Raw genomic sequence first — 13,629 nt, forward strand, 5'->3', positions numbered from 1 at the left:
AGCCAAGCACTCACACAGCGGTTGAGAGGGGACATGATAGCCCTCTTTAAGTATTTGAAAGGTTGTCACTTGGAGGAGGGCAGGATGCTGTTCCCGTTGGCTGCAGAGGAGAGGACACGCAGTAATGGGTTTAAACTTCAAGTACAACGATATAGGCTAGATATCAGGAAAAAAAATTTCACAGTCAGAGTAGTTCAGCAGTGGAATAGGCTGCCTAAGGAGGTGGTGAGCTCCCCCTCACTGGCAGTCTTCAAGCAAAGGTTGGATACACACTTTTCTTGGATGCTTTAGGATGCTTAGGGATGATCCTGCGTTGAGCAGGGGGTTGGACTAGATGGCCTCTATGGCCCCTTCCAACTTTATGATTCTATGATTCTATGATTCTGCCCACGCACTCACCATCTGCCTATGTTCACAGAATCAGCATTTCTGTCAAACGGCTATCTAGCCTTTGCTTAAAAACTTTATTTATTTATTTACCGCCCTCCCCGGAGGCTCAGGGAGAACTTCCAACGAAGGAGAAACCACCACCTCCTGAAGAAGCCTGTTCAACTGAGGAATTGCTCTAAAAGTCAAGAACTTCATCTGGATGGTTATCTTTACTTCCTTTATTTCTTTAAATGTTTGGGTTTGTGCTCAAGTGATTTTAATTGTACAAAATAACTTTGTTTCTCTTTTCCTCTTCAGATCTCTACCCACATGTAGCCCCCCTCCCCCCCCCAAAAAAAAGTTTTCTATGGTTACAGTAAAGTTTATGATCACAGCAAGAAGATTTCAGCACTTTGTGGACTCTGTAGTTCTCCTTAATGTAGGAAATACAAGAACAGTTCTCGTCACAGGTAAAGCAGTTACATGACTTCTCCTTCAGTGGACTCTTTGAAAGCAGAAACTGCGAGTGAAGCTCTTTCTATGTTTGTGTATTCAAATGTTTTCTCTCCAGGTGGGTTCTTATATGGCGCTGAAGACTGCAGCTCCTGGTGAATCTCTTTCCACATTCTGAGCATTCAAAAGGTTTCTCCCCTCTGTGGGTTTTCTGATGCCGTTGAAGATTGCCAATCTGACTGAATTTCTTTTCACATTCCAAGCACTCAAAAGGTTTCTCCCCTCTGTGGATTCTTTGATGTCGTTGAAGACTGACGCCGTGGCTGAACCTCTTTCCACACTCCAAGCACTCGAAAGGTTTCTCCCCTGTGTGGGTTCTGTGATGATGTAGAAGATGGCAGCTCCGATGGAATTTCTTTCCACACTCCGAGCACTCAAACGTTTTCTCCCGTGTGTGGGTCCTTTGATGCCGTTGAAGACTGACGCTCTGGCTAAATCTCTTACCACAATTCAAGCATTCAAAAGGTTTCTCCCCTGTGTGGGTTCGCAGATGCTTTTGAAGATTGGAACTCAAGCTGAATTTTTTCCCACACGCTACGCACTCAAAAGGCTTCTCTCCCGTGTGAGTCCTCTGGTGCTGATGAAGATTGCCACTCCAGTTGAATTTCTTTCCACACTCTGAGCACTCAAAAGGTTTCTGTCCCTTGTGGATTCTTTGATGCTGCTGAAGAGTGCAGCTCCAGCCAAATTTCCTTCCACACTCTAAACACTCAAAAGGTTTCTCGCCTTTGTGGATCCTTTGATGCATCAGGAGCTCTGATCTGTACTTGAAATGTTTTCCACACCGAAAACATTTATGTGCCTTCTCATCAGAGAAACCCTTTCCACTATCTGAGCATATAAACGGCTTCCATCTGGAATGAACTCGCTGGTGTTGAATGAGGCTTGTTTTCTCCGAGAACCTTTGTCCACAGTCTGCACAGCTGTACAGTTTTTCTCCTATATGGATTCTTTGGTGTCGAATGAGTTCTTCCCCACTAAGGAAGCTCTTCCCACACTGCAGGCACTTATGAGCCTTCTTCCCAGGCTGCTTTTGCAAATGGGTATTATACTGGGCTTGAGCAGAAAAGTATGGTTCCTCATTCATGGGAATAAAGCCATAGAAATCCCCTTTTTGGCAAGGAATGGGCTTATCCCTCATCCTGTCTGCGTAGCTTCCCTCCTGCTTTTCTGCTCTGTCTTGATTCCTGAAGTGACCGTCAGACGCTCGTTCCCATTTTTTTTCCATTGAGACCCTCTGGGATTCCCTAATCGTCTCCTCAGCATCTCCTGCTGGAACAGAGAAAAGGGGTCCAGTCACCCCCCAGGCAAGCAGCCAAGCCACCCCACTAGGACTCTTGACCAAGGGATGTGCATTTTCTCGCCCCACTCCACTGGAACTGTTATTAGGTGAGGCCACTACACTGTGCTGGCTGATTACAGTATTAATGATGTTTATTTTTATTATATGAGCCTCTTGTGGCACAGAGTCATAAGCGGCAGAAATGCTGTCTGAAGCTCTCTGTCCATGAGGCTGGGAGTTCGATCCCAGCAGGCGGCTCAGGGTTGACTCAGCCTTCCATCCTTCTGAGGTCGGTAAAATGAGTATCCAGCTTGCTGGGGGGTAAAACGGTAATGACTGGGGAAGGCACTGGCAAACCACCCTGTATTGAGTCTGTCATGAAAACGCTGGAGGGCGTCACCCCAAGGGTCAGACATGACTCGGTGCTTGCACAGGGGAGACCTTTACCTTTATTTTTATTATAACAATTTGATTTTTTTCCATTTTTTCTTCCCTTCCGTATTTCCAGATATATCACCTGGTCAGGGTTAAAATATATTTTTTCTCTGTATGTGTTTCTGAAAAATAACTTATGATCCACTGACCACAGAAGAAAGCTTAAGATGCTGAAATGCATCTGACCCTGTGTTGGTCATTGAGTATTTATCATCATGAGGAATTTTTAATAAATAAATATTTTAAATATTTAATTTAATTTAATAAATTTAATAATTAATTTAATTTAATAAAAGTGTTTCTGGATGACTTTTAATGCAGCCTGATGTTCAGGCCTTATGCTTTTAACTACATTATTGTGTACACTGTATAATATATTCCCTTTGATATAAATTTTATCTGCAGTAGTTTGACCTTTGAGTCATTCTCGGTACATTTTGAGCAGCGTTTGTTCCTCCTTTTTCTTTGCACGCAAAGAAACAGCTTGGTGTTGTGATAAAATTGGAGGCTTCTAATCTACTCCTTCACATGCAGTCAGCTGGGTGACGTTGGGCCAGTCACAGTCCTGATAGTACTGTTCCCACAGAGCAGTTCTGTCAGAGCTCTCACAGCCTCACCTCCCTCACAGGATGTTTGTTGTGGGGAGGGGAAGGGAAGGCGATTGTAAGCCACACCTTCAGGTAGTAAAAAACAGGGTATAATAACCAACTCTTCGTCTTTTCCCTGACCGGCCCTCTATTACAACTTGTGTTATATTCTGCCTCTCACTTCCCAAATGTAATTTAAGGGGGGGGTGGGGGGAGTGGCAAAGAATCTTCCCCTGCTGTTCAACTTTTGACTTGCCATTCTGGTCCTCTGATGTCTCAACAGGAGAAGCGTTCGTACTTTCTAGCCCTTCGACTGCACAGAGAGAGTTTCCTTCCAGGCGTGAAGAGAGGGAAGAGGAGCTGGTCTTCGGCCTCCGAAAACACAAGTCTGCCGAGAGAAGTGGGGGGGGGGGGGGAGAAATCCAGTTTTTGAGAAAGGATGTCAGTTAATGGGGGGGGGGGAGGGGGGAGGCCTGGAGGCATCCAGCAGGCCCCTCTAGGAAAGAGACCGTGCGCCGTTGCCATCCAGCAAGGCTGTTCTCAAGTAGCCAGTGCTTCTCCAGGAATATCCTGTATCTAAGGCTACTGCGTCTCCTTAACAGGATTAAAACTTGAGCTTAGCCTTAGGAGGTGCTTCGGAGCTTCCAGAGGTCAGGTTAAAGAAGGCCTGTCTCCCTCCTTACCCAGCGGGCTTTATCATTGTAGCAAACCACGGCCAATGCATGCATGCATCCATGCATTCACTTTTCCCCGCATACAAGAATATTACCAAGTATATAGGGCAGGAGGTCAGTGCAGGAGAAAAATCTGAATAGACAACAGCAAAACAGATAAAACAGTCATATACTGAAAGAGCTTACTTTGGGCTATAAGTATTTCAACTAAAAATTCAGCAACCGTGGCTGTGATTGTAGGGGAATGAGCATTTAACAGATATTTAGAACTCACTTTCCTTATTTACAAAACCCTTGGGGGAACCTCATGAAGCTGGCCATCATTATGTGTTGAATTGTATCCGCTGAGGTAACAGAATAGAAAAATAGCCTCTCCCGAAATGGACTGGCCAAGAATGCCACTATAGCACTTCAGCGCTATACTGGTGTATCGCTATAACACTCAGATCATAAAAAACCCCAACAAGGCTAAAGAAGTTTGTGCAGCGAAAAAAGGCAACAGCGGATGGGAAAGCGGCATGGTTTGAAATGACCACAGCGCTTCAGAGACGGCTCATTGCCAGAAGGAAATTCGCTGTATGAAAAGCCTGTCTCTGTATTGCTTTACTCAAACGTGGGCCAGAAACGAATAACATCCAGGTTCGAACAGTGATGGTGTTGTGACCTCTCCATTCTATCCAGTAGAGGCTGTCCGATTGGACAGGATGGCGCAGATAGGGGCAAGCTCTTTCAGAACCCCTGGAAGTGGACCTTGTGGTCCAATCACTGTGAAACTCAGAGGGGGGTGAGAGGAGAGCGTCCTGGAGCTACCCTGAAACTCTGGAGGCTGTAACTAAAACCCCCACCCCCACCCCGGCCCCGGGAAAGGCGGAAGCGCTGGAATTCCCATTAAAGTCAATGGCACCATTGCCTTTAATGGGTGCTGAAGACAAATCAGGCCAGATCAGCCCCCCCCCCCCCCCCGGTGCACAAACCTATTGTAGTCCATGGACATCTGGAGAGCCACAGTCTGGCCACCCCTGACCCAGAGGCCTCCAGTGAAGGCAATTCCCAGGAGCAGGTCTCAAAACAATAAATTCCCTCTCAACGTTTTGTTTCAGGTATCCTATCAATGGCAGCCATTCATACCTTCGGCATCTATGAAAGGTAAGCAAAGGGATCCTTACCTAGAGAGGCCACATTCCCGTAGTTCTCCAGCATGACTTCCCCGTAGAGCGCTCTTTGGCCCGGGTCCAGCAGAGCCCACTCTGCCTCGGTTAAATACACGGCCACGTCCTCAAAGGAAAACATAAACTGGGGGGAAAAGACAGATTTCCTTCTCAAGAAGGAAGATTGTACTTTGGAAGGGGGCATTCTGGAAGGGGGCAGGATGTAGAAAAGGGGTGGCTACACGGTAGCTCACCAGATCCCCATGGACTACAATTCCCATGAGTCCCTGCCAGCGTGATGCTAGCAGGGACTCATGAGAATTGTAGTCCATGGACAGGGGCAAAGGGCGTGGCATTCAGAGCCTCTGTCACGCAGAGGCTTCTCTGAGAAAGAACAGGTGACACACACTGACCTGCACTCCTCTCCCCTACCTGGACAGGAGGTGCAGGAGTCATTTCCACACCTCTGAAGAGACCAGGGCTTGACAGCGTCCCTCCGCTGCCTGTGAGGGAGACAAAGGAGGCAGAATGTTAGCCTAGACTTCTTGGATTTTTTTGGCTGGCTGGCTTCAATCCTTCCCAGGGCTGTGGAACTGTGCCTGATGTACATGCAACAACATTTTTAAACACTTTTAAATAAATGCTGCGAGAGGAGGAAGAGAAGCACCAAGTAGCCAAGAGCCTCAGGGGAGGATTATGGACCTTGCTGGCGTGTTTCAGACTTCTTTGAGGCTCAAAAAGTGTCCTGTGAACTCCAGAACTCCAGACACACCTTGATTCTGAGCTGCCTGGGGAAAAGTGTGTGTGTGTGGGGGGGGGGATGATATCGCATGACATGCTGCTGTTACGTCCTGCCAAAAACCCAGATGTCACTTTCATACATCAGGGAGCTCTATGGCAGGGGTGTGGCCAAACTGGCCCTCCAGATGTCCATGCACTACAATTACCATGAGCCCCTTGCCAGCACACACAGCTTGGCCACCCCTGCTCTTTGGTCATATCAAGAGGTTTCCAGAGCATCTGCCAACATCTCACCTGGGTTTGTGGCCAGGTGAGTCATCAGCATGAGATCATGTCTACCCCGTGGCCCATCCTCAACGCTCTTAGTGGTGCCAGGCTGCCGCATGATATTCCCGGACCTGCATCTTGTTCTCCACAATGGAGGGACACAGAAGCCAAATGTCTCCACTGCCATGGGCCCCTGGTTCTCAGAGGTAGGCTGCCCCAGAATGTGGAGGTTCCATTTGTTCACCTTGGGCGATACGTGCCCAAATCTGACTACCATTTTTGAGACATCTGGAATCCCTCTAACAGAAGGTGCGATATGAAAATTTTAATTATTGTATGTAAGAATGGAATTCCCCTCCATGAATCTGCCTAATCCCCCTTAACGTGAGTGGCCATCACCACATCCTCTGGCCTTCATGACTGTCCCATCAATCAAAGAAGTTTCTTTGGCGGGTGTGCCAGGAAGGGCCTTGTCAGGGTCAGGCCCATGACAGTGGAAGGACCTCCTCAGGATGGTGCTCCTGACTTCCCTAATTTCAGTTTTCGGGAGGCAGCTGAAGACTCTTTTATTGAGGAGCACATCTGATTAATTTGCTCGCGGTCCTAAACTGATCTAAAACTTTGGGTTTTTATGGATTTTATTTACTCTATATTTTATTTTATGTGTTTTTTTTATATTGTAAGCCAACTGGAACTCTATAAGGAAGAAAGGCAGCTTAATGCATGTAAATAAATGAGTGTGTGCCACACGTCTGTGTTGCATGCAGAAGGATTTTCTTTTTCTCCTCACCCATCCACTTCCCTGGGAGCCCCAATCCCATCCAGGCATGAGGAAGAACAGCTCACTTTGTATTCCCCGCTTCTCACTACCTGAAAGAGTTTCAAAGAGGCTTACAAACACCTTTCCCTTCCTCTCCCCACCACACACCCCTATGAGGTAGGCAGGGCTGAGAGAACCCTGAGAGAACTGTGATGACACCAGGCTGGCTACCCCAACAGGAGAAGACCTTACCATGGGACAGGGCCTCCTGGGCCTGCGCCCTCTGCCATTCCTCTGGCAGAACTGCTTCTGTCTCAGAGAGCTTCGCTTCCATCTTCACAGGTGCTCCCCAAATCTGGAACAGCAGCAAAAGAGATGGGTAAAAGAAGGAAGAGAACAGGCCAAGGGGATGGATCCTGCCCCACTCCCAGACTTCCTGCCCCAGTTTTGATGAGGAGACCAACTTCAACTTCAGGGGCCAGAATCAGGGTTGGGCTTTCTTGCTAGACTAGTGAATCTTCCAGAGGTTGAGATACCTGGCTGGGAAGCCTTAGGATAAGGTCACCGCTTGAAGGGAGCAAAGGAAACCCCCTCACCTGGCCCACCTGCCTCTTCTCCTCCGCCTGGCTCAGGAGGAAGCCTTCGGCCAGGGCCACCGCCTGGGAGCTGCTCTCCGGCCCACATCCTCTCACCCAGCCCTGCATCTCCCGGGGCAGGAGGGCCAGGAACTGCTCCAGGATCACCAGGTCCAGCATCTGCTGCTTGGTGTGCCTCTCTGGCTCCAGCCAGCGGTTGCAGAGTCCGTGGAGCCGGCTGCAAACCTCTCGGGGCCCATCGGCCTCCTGGTAGCGGGACTGCCGGAAGCGCTGGCGGTGTGCATCCGAGATCCCAGCGTCCTGATCCAGGTTTTCTGACATAGCCTTTTCCCAGAAAGCAACTTTACTGCCAGCCATCATATGAAGTGGATCCTGTTCTTCCATCTTCCTTCTCTGCTCATGGGTAGCCTCTGACTGTAGAAAGATACCATTATGCACTTGGCTACAAACAGGAAGAGATCAGAAAGAAACAAAAATGTTTTTCTCCTACCATCCCACAGTGGCGATCAGCAATTTCCTGGGTATGCAAGGAAAGGCCTTAACCTTATGGAGGGAGCTTGATTTTGTTGGACAGTTAGCAATTTTTGTTATCTGGACTGTAGACAGGGAGGCCAGCTTTCTTGGTGTTAATTTCCTGGCCTCAGCCACAGGCCTGGCAGAACAGCTCTGTCTTGCAGGCCCCAATGAACTGTTTAAGGTCCCGGAGGGCTCTGGTCTCCTCTGGTGGAGTGTTCCATCTGGTTGGAGCCAGGACGGAAAAGGCCCTGGGTCTGGCTGAGGCCAGTTTTACTTCTTTGGGGCTGGGGATTCTTAGATCTTAGTGCTCCTTGGGGGATATAGCTGAAGAGGTGGTCCTGTCAATCTTCTCTTCCAAGGTTTAAAAGAGCGTTCCAAGAGGACAGCCCTACAGATTTGGGGTTGAACAGTAGGGTTCAGTCCAGTAGCAGCTTAAAGATCAACAAGATTTCCGGAGTGCGTATGTGCTTCAGAGAGTCAAAGCACACTTCATCTGTCCCCACGCTAGGGTTGCCAGGGGATTTTGTTAATTTATTTTGCCAGATCCAGGTTGGGAACCTCCTGGAGGATGGGAAGAACAGAGACTCCATTAGGGTACAATCCCATAAAAGTCCACCCTCGCCAGCAGCCCTTTTCTCCGGGGGAACTGATCTCTAGAGTTGGGACATGAGGTATCATGCCAGATCCCTTCTGGAGGCTGGCACCCCTACCTCGAACACTCCCTCTCTGCTTCCATCAATGCTAAACTCTCTGGAAAGCAACTCAACACTCTCAAACGCTTCGGACCTGAAAACCTGGCCGGTGTCTGTCCTGACCCCTAGACTAAAATCTAGAGGATTCAAAAGCTGGAGCCCTAAGCCTGACTTACTTGTAAGCAGATCTGGCTGCAAGGCTTTCCCCCCTTCCGCTGTAGATCTTGAGTCCTCTTTCTTAATTCAGAGACAACCCCCCCCCCCAGCTCTTTAACACCTACACACACTTCGCAGGCCTCTCTAGCAAGGAGCTCTGTGCCTTTAACCTGTTCAGCGCTGCAGAGGTACGACACCTTGGCAGAGGAGGGAGGGATGGAAATGAAGCCACACCGAAGCGAGCTCTAGCCAAGGGGTCGGGAGCAGATCGACTCCGAATCCTCCAAGATTTCCTTCAGGCTCTTCAAGGGGGCTTAAAAGGTAAAGGTTTCCCCTGTGCAAGCACCGAGTCATGTCTGACCCTTGGGGTGACGCCCTCCAGCGTTTTCATGGCAGACTCAATACGGGGTGGTTTGCCAGTGCCTTCCCCAGTCATTACCGTTTACCCCCCAGCAAGCAAGCTGGGTCCTCATTTTACCGACCTCGGAAGGATGGAAGGCTGAGTCAACCTTGAGCCGGCTGCTGGGATCGAACTCCCAGCCTCATGGGCAGACCTTCACACTGCATGTCTGCTGCCTTACCACTCTGCGCCACAAGAGGCTAGTTTCAAGGGGGCTCAGTCCCAGGAATATCTACTATTTCAAAAAGGTACCTGCGGAAGGTCGACATGCAGACCAAGGAGTCGCTTTCTGAAAATCCCACAAAAGAAAAAAAGAATCCTTTCTTGCGACACTTTTCATAGCAATTTTGGGGACTCCTTTGTAGTCCGGGCCTCTCAGGGTTAAAGGGATGGAGCTGAGTTTCCTAGACAGGAGGCGAAGGGAGGGGAGAATCCGCCGAATTCTTCTTCCTTCTCTGGGGATCCGGAGAGCTGAAGGACTGAGGCTGGAAGTAAGGTTGCCAGATCCCTCCTGGCCCCTGGCGGGGGGATGGGGGGTAGGGTTGCCAGATCCAGGTTGGAGAGCTGCTGGAGATTTGGGGGTGGACCGTAGGGAGGACAGGGACCTCAGTGGGGCACAATGCCAGAGAGTCCACCCTGCAAAGCAGCCATTTTCTCCAGGAGAGTTGATCTCTGTCGTCTGGAGATAGACTGGAATTCCAGAGGGTCTCCAGGTCCCACCTGGAGGATGGCATCCTGGGCCTGGGGGATGCCAGGAAGGGGAAGAGCCATGGGGCGGGAAAAGGGGAGAGAATACTACCCAGGCCCGCAAGGGGTGGCTTCTCTAGATCTTCCCTGCAGAGCAGGGCCAGGAAAGAGGAAGTCCGTCTGTCCCCCTCCCTGCTCTTGAGGAGTATCGCCAGCTCTGGATCCGGCCTCGGGATCCTTGCAAGGAGATCACGGGGATCTGTTTTTGCCTAACAGACCAAGAACAGATTTCTCTTCCGGATCTCTGCAGCAGGTGAACGTTCTGATGAAGGCACAGGAACTGGTCGGGCTGGAGTTTCTCCTGGACACTTGGCAACCCCACTTTCAAAGGCGTGAAGCCATCCCTGCAGGTGGTAGGAGAGGAAAACTGGATGGGTCATGCACCCAATTAGGAGAAAGGGAACTATGAGGGGTAGAGATAGAAAGTTACATGGTTTTGAGGATTAGGAGTGGGGGGGACATATGAGGCTATAGAAAGTTTTATGGTTTCAAGGGGAATATGAGGTTGTAGAAAGGTATATGGTTTTATGGGGGGTGTGCGGTTATAGAAAGGTATATGGGCTTGAAGATTAAAGGGAAGGGAAATATGAATTTACTCATCTCAAGAGTGATAGGTATATACCAGTTGGTACATTTTTTAAATTCCAGCCTTTAGAAAGAATTCCAAAACGTTTTTTGTGAGAATCTTAATTTGTTTTGCATTTATTTCTACACTTCCCTGCAGAAGGAACTATCGAAAGCTTACCCAGGGATGAAAATGGAGAGGCATGACCTCCAAGGTCCTACAACAGGGGAAGGATCAGAGACGGCAAGAAAAACCCCGCACGTTCTCCAGCCCAGAAGCATCAGAGAATTCCTGGAAAGGACCCCAGGAAACCTTATGCATCAGCAAACAGGAGAGGGATCCCTTTCCCTTCAGCGGTGGGAAACCCAGTGGCAGGAGTTCCTCAGGACAGTGGAAAACCCTCACAGTGGATGGGGAATCCCCCCCTTGCCAGAGAAACCTTCTCCCTGGGAGGATGCTGAGGCCTTCCTGGCCTCCTTTGAACAAGTGGCCGAGGCCTGTCATTGGCCCCAGGAAGAGTGGGCGACCCGACTCCTGCCGGCCCTCAGCGGAGAAGCCGAGAAGGCCTTTAAAGGACTGGGTGTCCGAGACAGAGAGGATTATGGGAAAGTGAAGGCAGCCATCTTGCGAGGGGACGCCCTGAGCCGGGAGAAGCAGCGTCAGCAGTTCCGGCGGTTTTGCTACCAGGAGGCCGAGGGCCCCCGGGGGGCTTACGGACGACTGCGGGAAATGTGCCACGGGTGGCTGAGGGTGGAGAACCACAGCAAGGAGCAGATCCTGGAGCTCTTGATCCTGGAGCAACTGCTGAGCGTCCTTCCCCTGGAGGTCCAGAGCCGGGTGCGAGAGAGCAGCCCCCAGAGCTGCTCCCAGGCAGTGGCCCTGGCTGAGGAGCTCCTCTCAAGGGAGGAGAACCAGGTGAGGCCCTTTTGCTGTGTGGGCCCCCAATTGGGAGGGCCTGGTTTTTATATGCTGCTTTTCGCGACCCGAAGGAGTCTCAAAGTGGCTTACAATCACCTTTCCTTTCTCTTCCCCACAACAGACACCCAGCGAAGGTAGGTGGGACTGAGAGAGCTCTGACAGGACAACTCAGTCAGAACAGCATGATCAGGACTGTGACAAACCCATGGTCAGTCAGCTGGCTGAATGTAGAGGAGCGGGGAGTCAAACCTGGCTCAGCACATTAAAAGCCAACAATCTTAACCACTACACCACACTGGCTCCCGTGGGACATGGAACATAAAGAAAGAGAGCTGTGAGTGTCCTTCATAGTGGAGGGGGTTAGACTAGATGACCCATGAGGTCTCTTCCAACTCTATTATTCTATGATTCTATGGAAGGGGCTACACAGCAGATCTTATATACTGAAAATCATTATACCCTATTAACTATCGAACAGGAAGAAAGTTTTCTCCCCAGCGTCCTCTTCATTATAATCCTCAAAACATTCTCTTCAAAATACAATATTTCTTATTTTCTCAGCCTAAAAATAATTAAAACTTCTTTTAGTATAGCGATTAAGGGGAGCAGCCTCTAATCTGGAGAACCGGGTTTGATTCCCAACTCCTTCTCGGCATGCAGCCAGCTGGGTGATCTTGGGCCAGTCACAGGTTCTCTTAGGGCTGTAATTGCTGAGCAGTTCTCTCAGAACTCTCTCAGCCCCACCTACCTCACCAGGTGTCCATTGTGGAGAGAGGAAGGGGAGGCGATTGTCAGCCGCTTTGAGCATCATGAGGCCTGCTGGGTGACCTTGGGCCATTCTCAGTTATCTCAAAGTTCCCATAGGACTGTTATTGCTGAGCAGTTCTCTCAGAACTCTCTCAGCCCCACCTGTCTCGCAGGGTATCTGTTATGGGGAGAGGAAGGGAAGGAAATTGTCAGCCGCTTTGAGATTCCTTTGGATAGTGAAAGTGGTGTGTAAAATAGCTTATTTCAGGTATTTTAAATTCCAAATTTAAATGTCTAATTTCATATGTTTTATAGGCATAGTATTAATTTCATTATTGCTACACATTCCATATTTCTTTTCTACATATCACCCATAACTTCCAGTATCCCCAGGTGTTCTTTGTCTATGATTGATGGGTGTACTCAGCCCTCTGGGTTTTGGTGGATTTCCAGCAGGGGACCCAGCGGTTTCAGGTGTTATTTCAGGCCGCAACCATTGGCCTGGCAGAGGAGCTCCATCCTGCAAGCCCTGCAGAACCAATTGCTGTCCCTGTTGAGGCCAGTTTAATCTCCTAGGGGCAAGGGATCCTGACCAGGTTTTGCTCACTTGATCTTAAGACTCTTTGGGGGAACATATCTGGAAAGGCAGTCCCACAGACCTTTTAAGCAGAGCCTTAAAGCTGGTAACCAAAACCTGGAATGTGATCCAGTCTTCAGTCTGGAGTCAGTACAGGTGGGAGAAGACAGGTCGAACATGGGCCCCTCACTGGTCCCAGTGAGAATCTGCACAGCTGCATCCTGGACCAGCTGAAGTTTCTGGAGCAGTTTCAAGGGTAGCCCTGCATATTCCTTAAGGAAACTCTGCCCTGATTTCTTCCTCTTCCCTGCCAAGGAACCTGCTAAGGCCTTTTGTCCGTCGCCCTCTCTTCCGATGCAGGTGTTGATGGAGGAGGCATGTGGGAGTGCCTCCCACAGAGACCGGGATCTGTGCGAGAGCGGGCAGAGGCAGCTGTGTGTGGAGACCAAGGAGGAGGACGATGAAGGTGCCCATCTACTTGGTAAGGAAGGAGTGGTCTTTTTGTGCTTGAGATCCGGGATGTTGGGAAACTCTTCCCTGGGCTCCCTTTTCTCTAGTGGACGGGGGGGGGGGGGGGGGGTCAAACTGTAGCTCTCCAAATTTCCATGGAGTACAATTTCCATGAGCCCCATCCTTCCTTTCCAATCTAGTGTTTTTGATTTTTGTTGATTTCATATTTTTGTATGTATTTTAGCTCTGGTTTTAGTGGTTTTAATATTGTGGAAGGGGCTTTTTGTTGTTTTTAATTATTTTGAGGGTATGTATTTTAATTTGCTAGCTACCTCGATGGTGCTGAAGCCTAAGTATCAATTTTCTTAAATAAATAAATAAGGCACACGTGACTCTTCCGACTTGTGTCTCCTTAAAATCAGTTAAATTCATATGGGAAAGTGAAGGCAGCCGTCTTGCGAGAGGATGCCCTTTTCTTACATGCTGCTT

The 13,629-nt window shown here is 49.3% G+C and overlaps 2 protein-coding genes across 8 annotated transcripts in view; one reads left to right on the forward strand and one right to left on the reverse strand.

Moving 5' to 3' along the window:
• LOC143833833 (uncharacterized) overlaps positions 1 to 13,629 on the forward strand; it is a 28,861-nt gene that overhangs the window by 13,703 nt on the left and 1,529 nt on the right. The window contains exons 8-10 of the mRNA XM_077330058.1: positions 10,100 to 10,136; positions 10,608 to 11,363; positions 13,051 to 13,171. Coding sequence (XP_077186173.1) covers positions 10,100 to 10,136; positions 10,608 to 11,363; positions 13,051 to 13,171 — 914 coding nt within the window. The remainder of the gene's footprint in view (positions 1 to 10,099; positions 10,137 to 10,607; positions 11,364 to 13,050; positions 13,172 to 13,629) is intronic.
• On the reverse strand, positions 594 to 9,503 carry LOC143833980 (uncharacterized). 7 transcript variants are annotated; one of them, XM_077330401.1, is made up of 8 exons: positions 9,389 to 9,432; positions 7,863 to 8,449; positions 7,373 to 7,786; positions 7,029 to 7,131; positions 5,441 to 5,511; positions 5,027 to 5,153; positions 3,443 to 3,574; positions 594 to 2,154 (listed from the first exon to the last, which is right to left on the reverse strand). In XM_077330401.1, the coding sequence occupies exons 2-8, from the start codon at positions 7,863 to 7,865 to the stop codon at positions 908 to 910; spliced, it is 2,097 nt and encodes a 698-aa protein (XP_077186516.1). In that variant the 5' UTR covers positions 7,866 to 8,449; positions 9,389 to 9,432; the 3' UTR covers positions 594 to 907. The 7 variants fall into 7 exon arrangements, with proteins under 7 accessions (XP_077186516.1, XP_077186515.1, XP_077186514.1 ...); XM_077330400.1 differs by lacking the exon at positions 9,389 to 9,432 and adding an exon at positions 8,757 to 8,841; XM_077330399.1 differs by lacking the exon at positions 7,863 to 8,449 and having other exon boundaries at positions 594 to 2,151; positions 7,373 to 7,814; positions 9,389 to 9,503.

This window comes from Paroedura picta, chromosome 3 (assembly GCF_049243985.1).
Source record: "Paroedura picta isolate Pp20150507F chromosome 3, Ppicta_v3.0, whole genome shotgun sequence".
In the NCBI taxonomy this organism is placed as follows: domain Eukaryota; kingdom Metazoa; phylum Chordata; class Lepidosauria; order Squamata; family Gekkonidae; genus Paroedura; species Paroedura picta.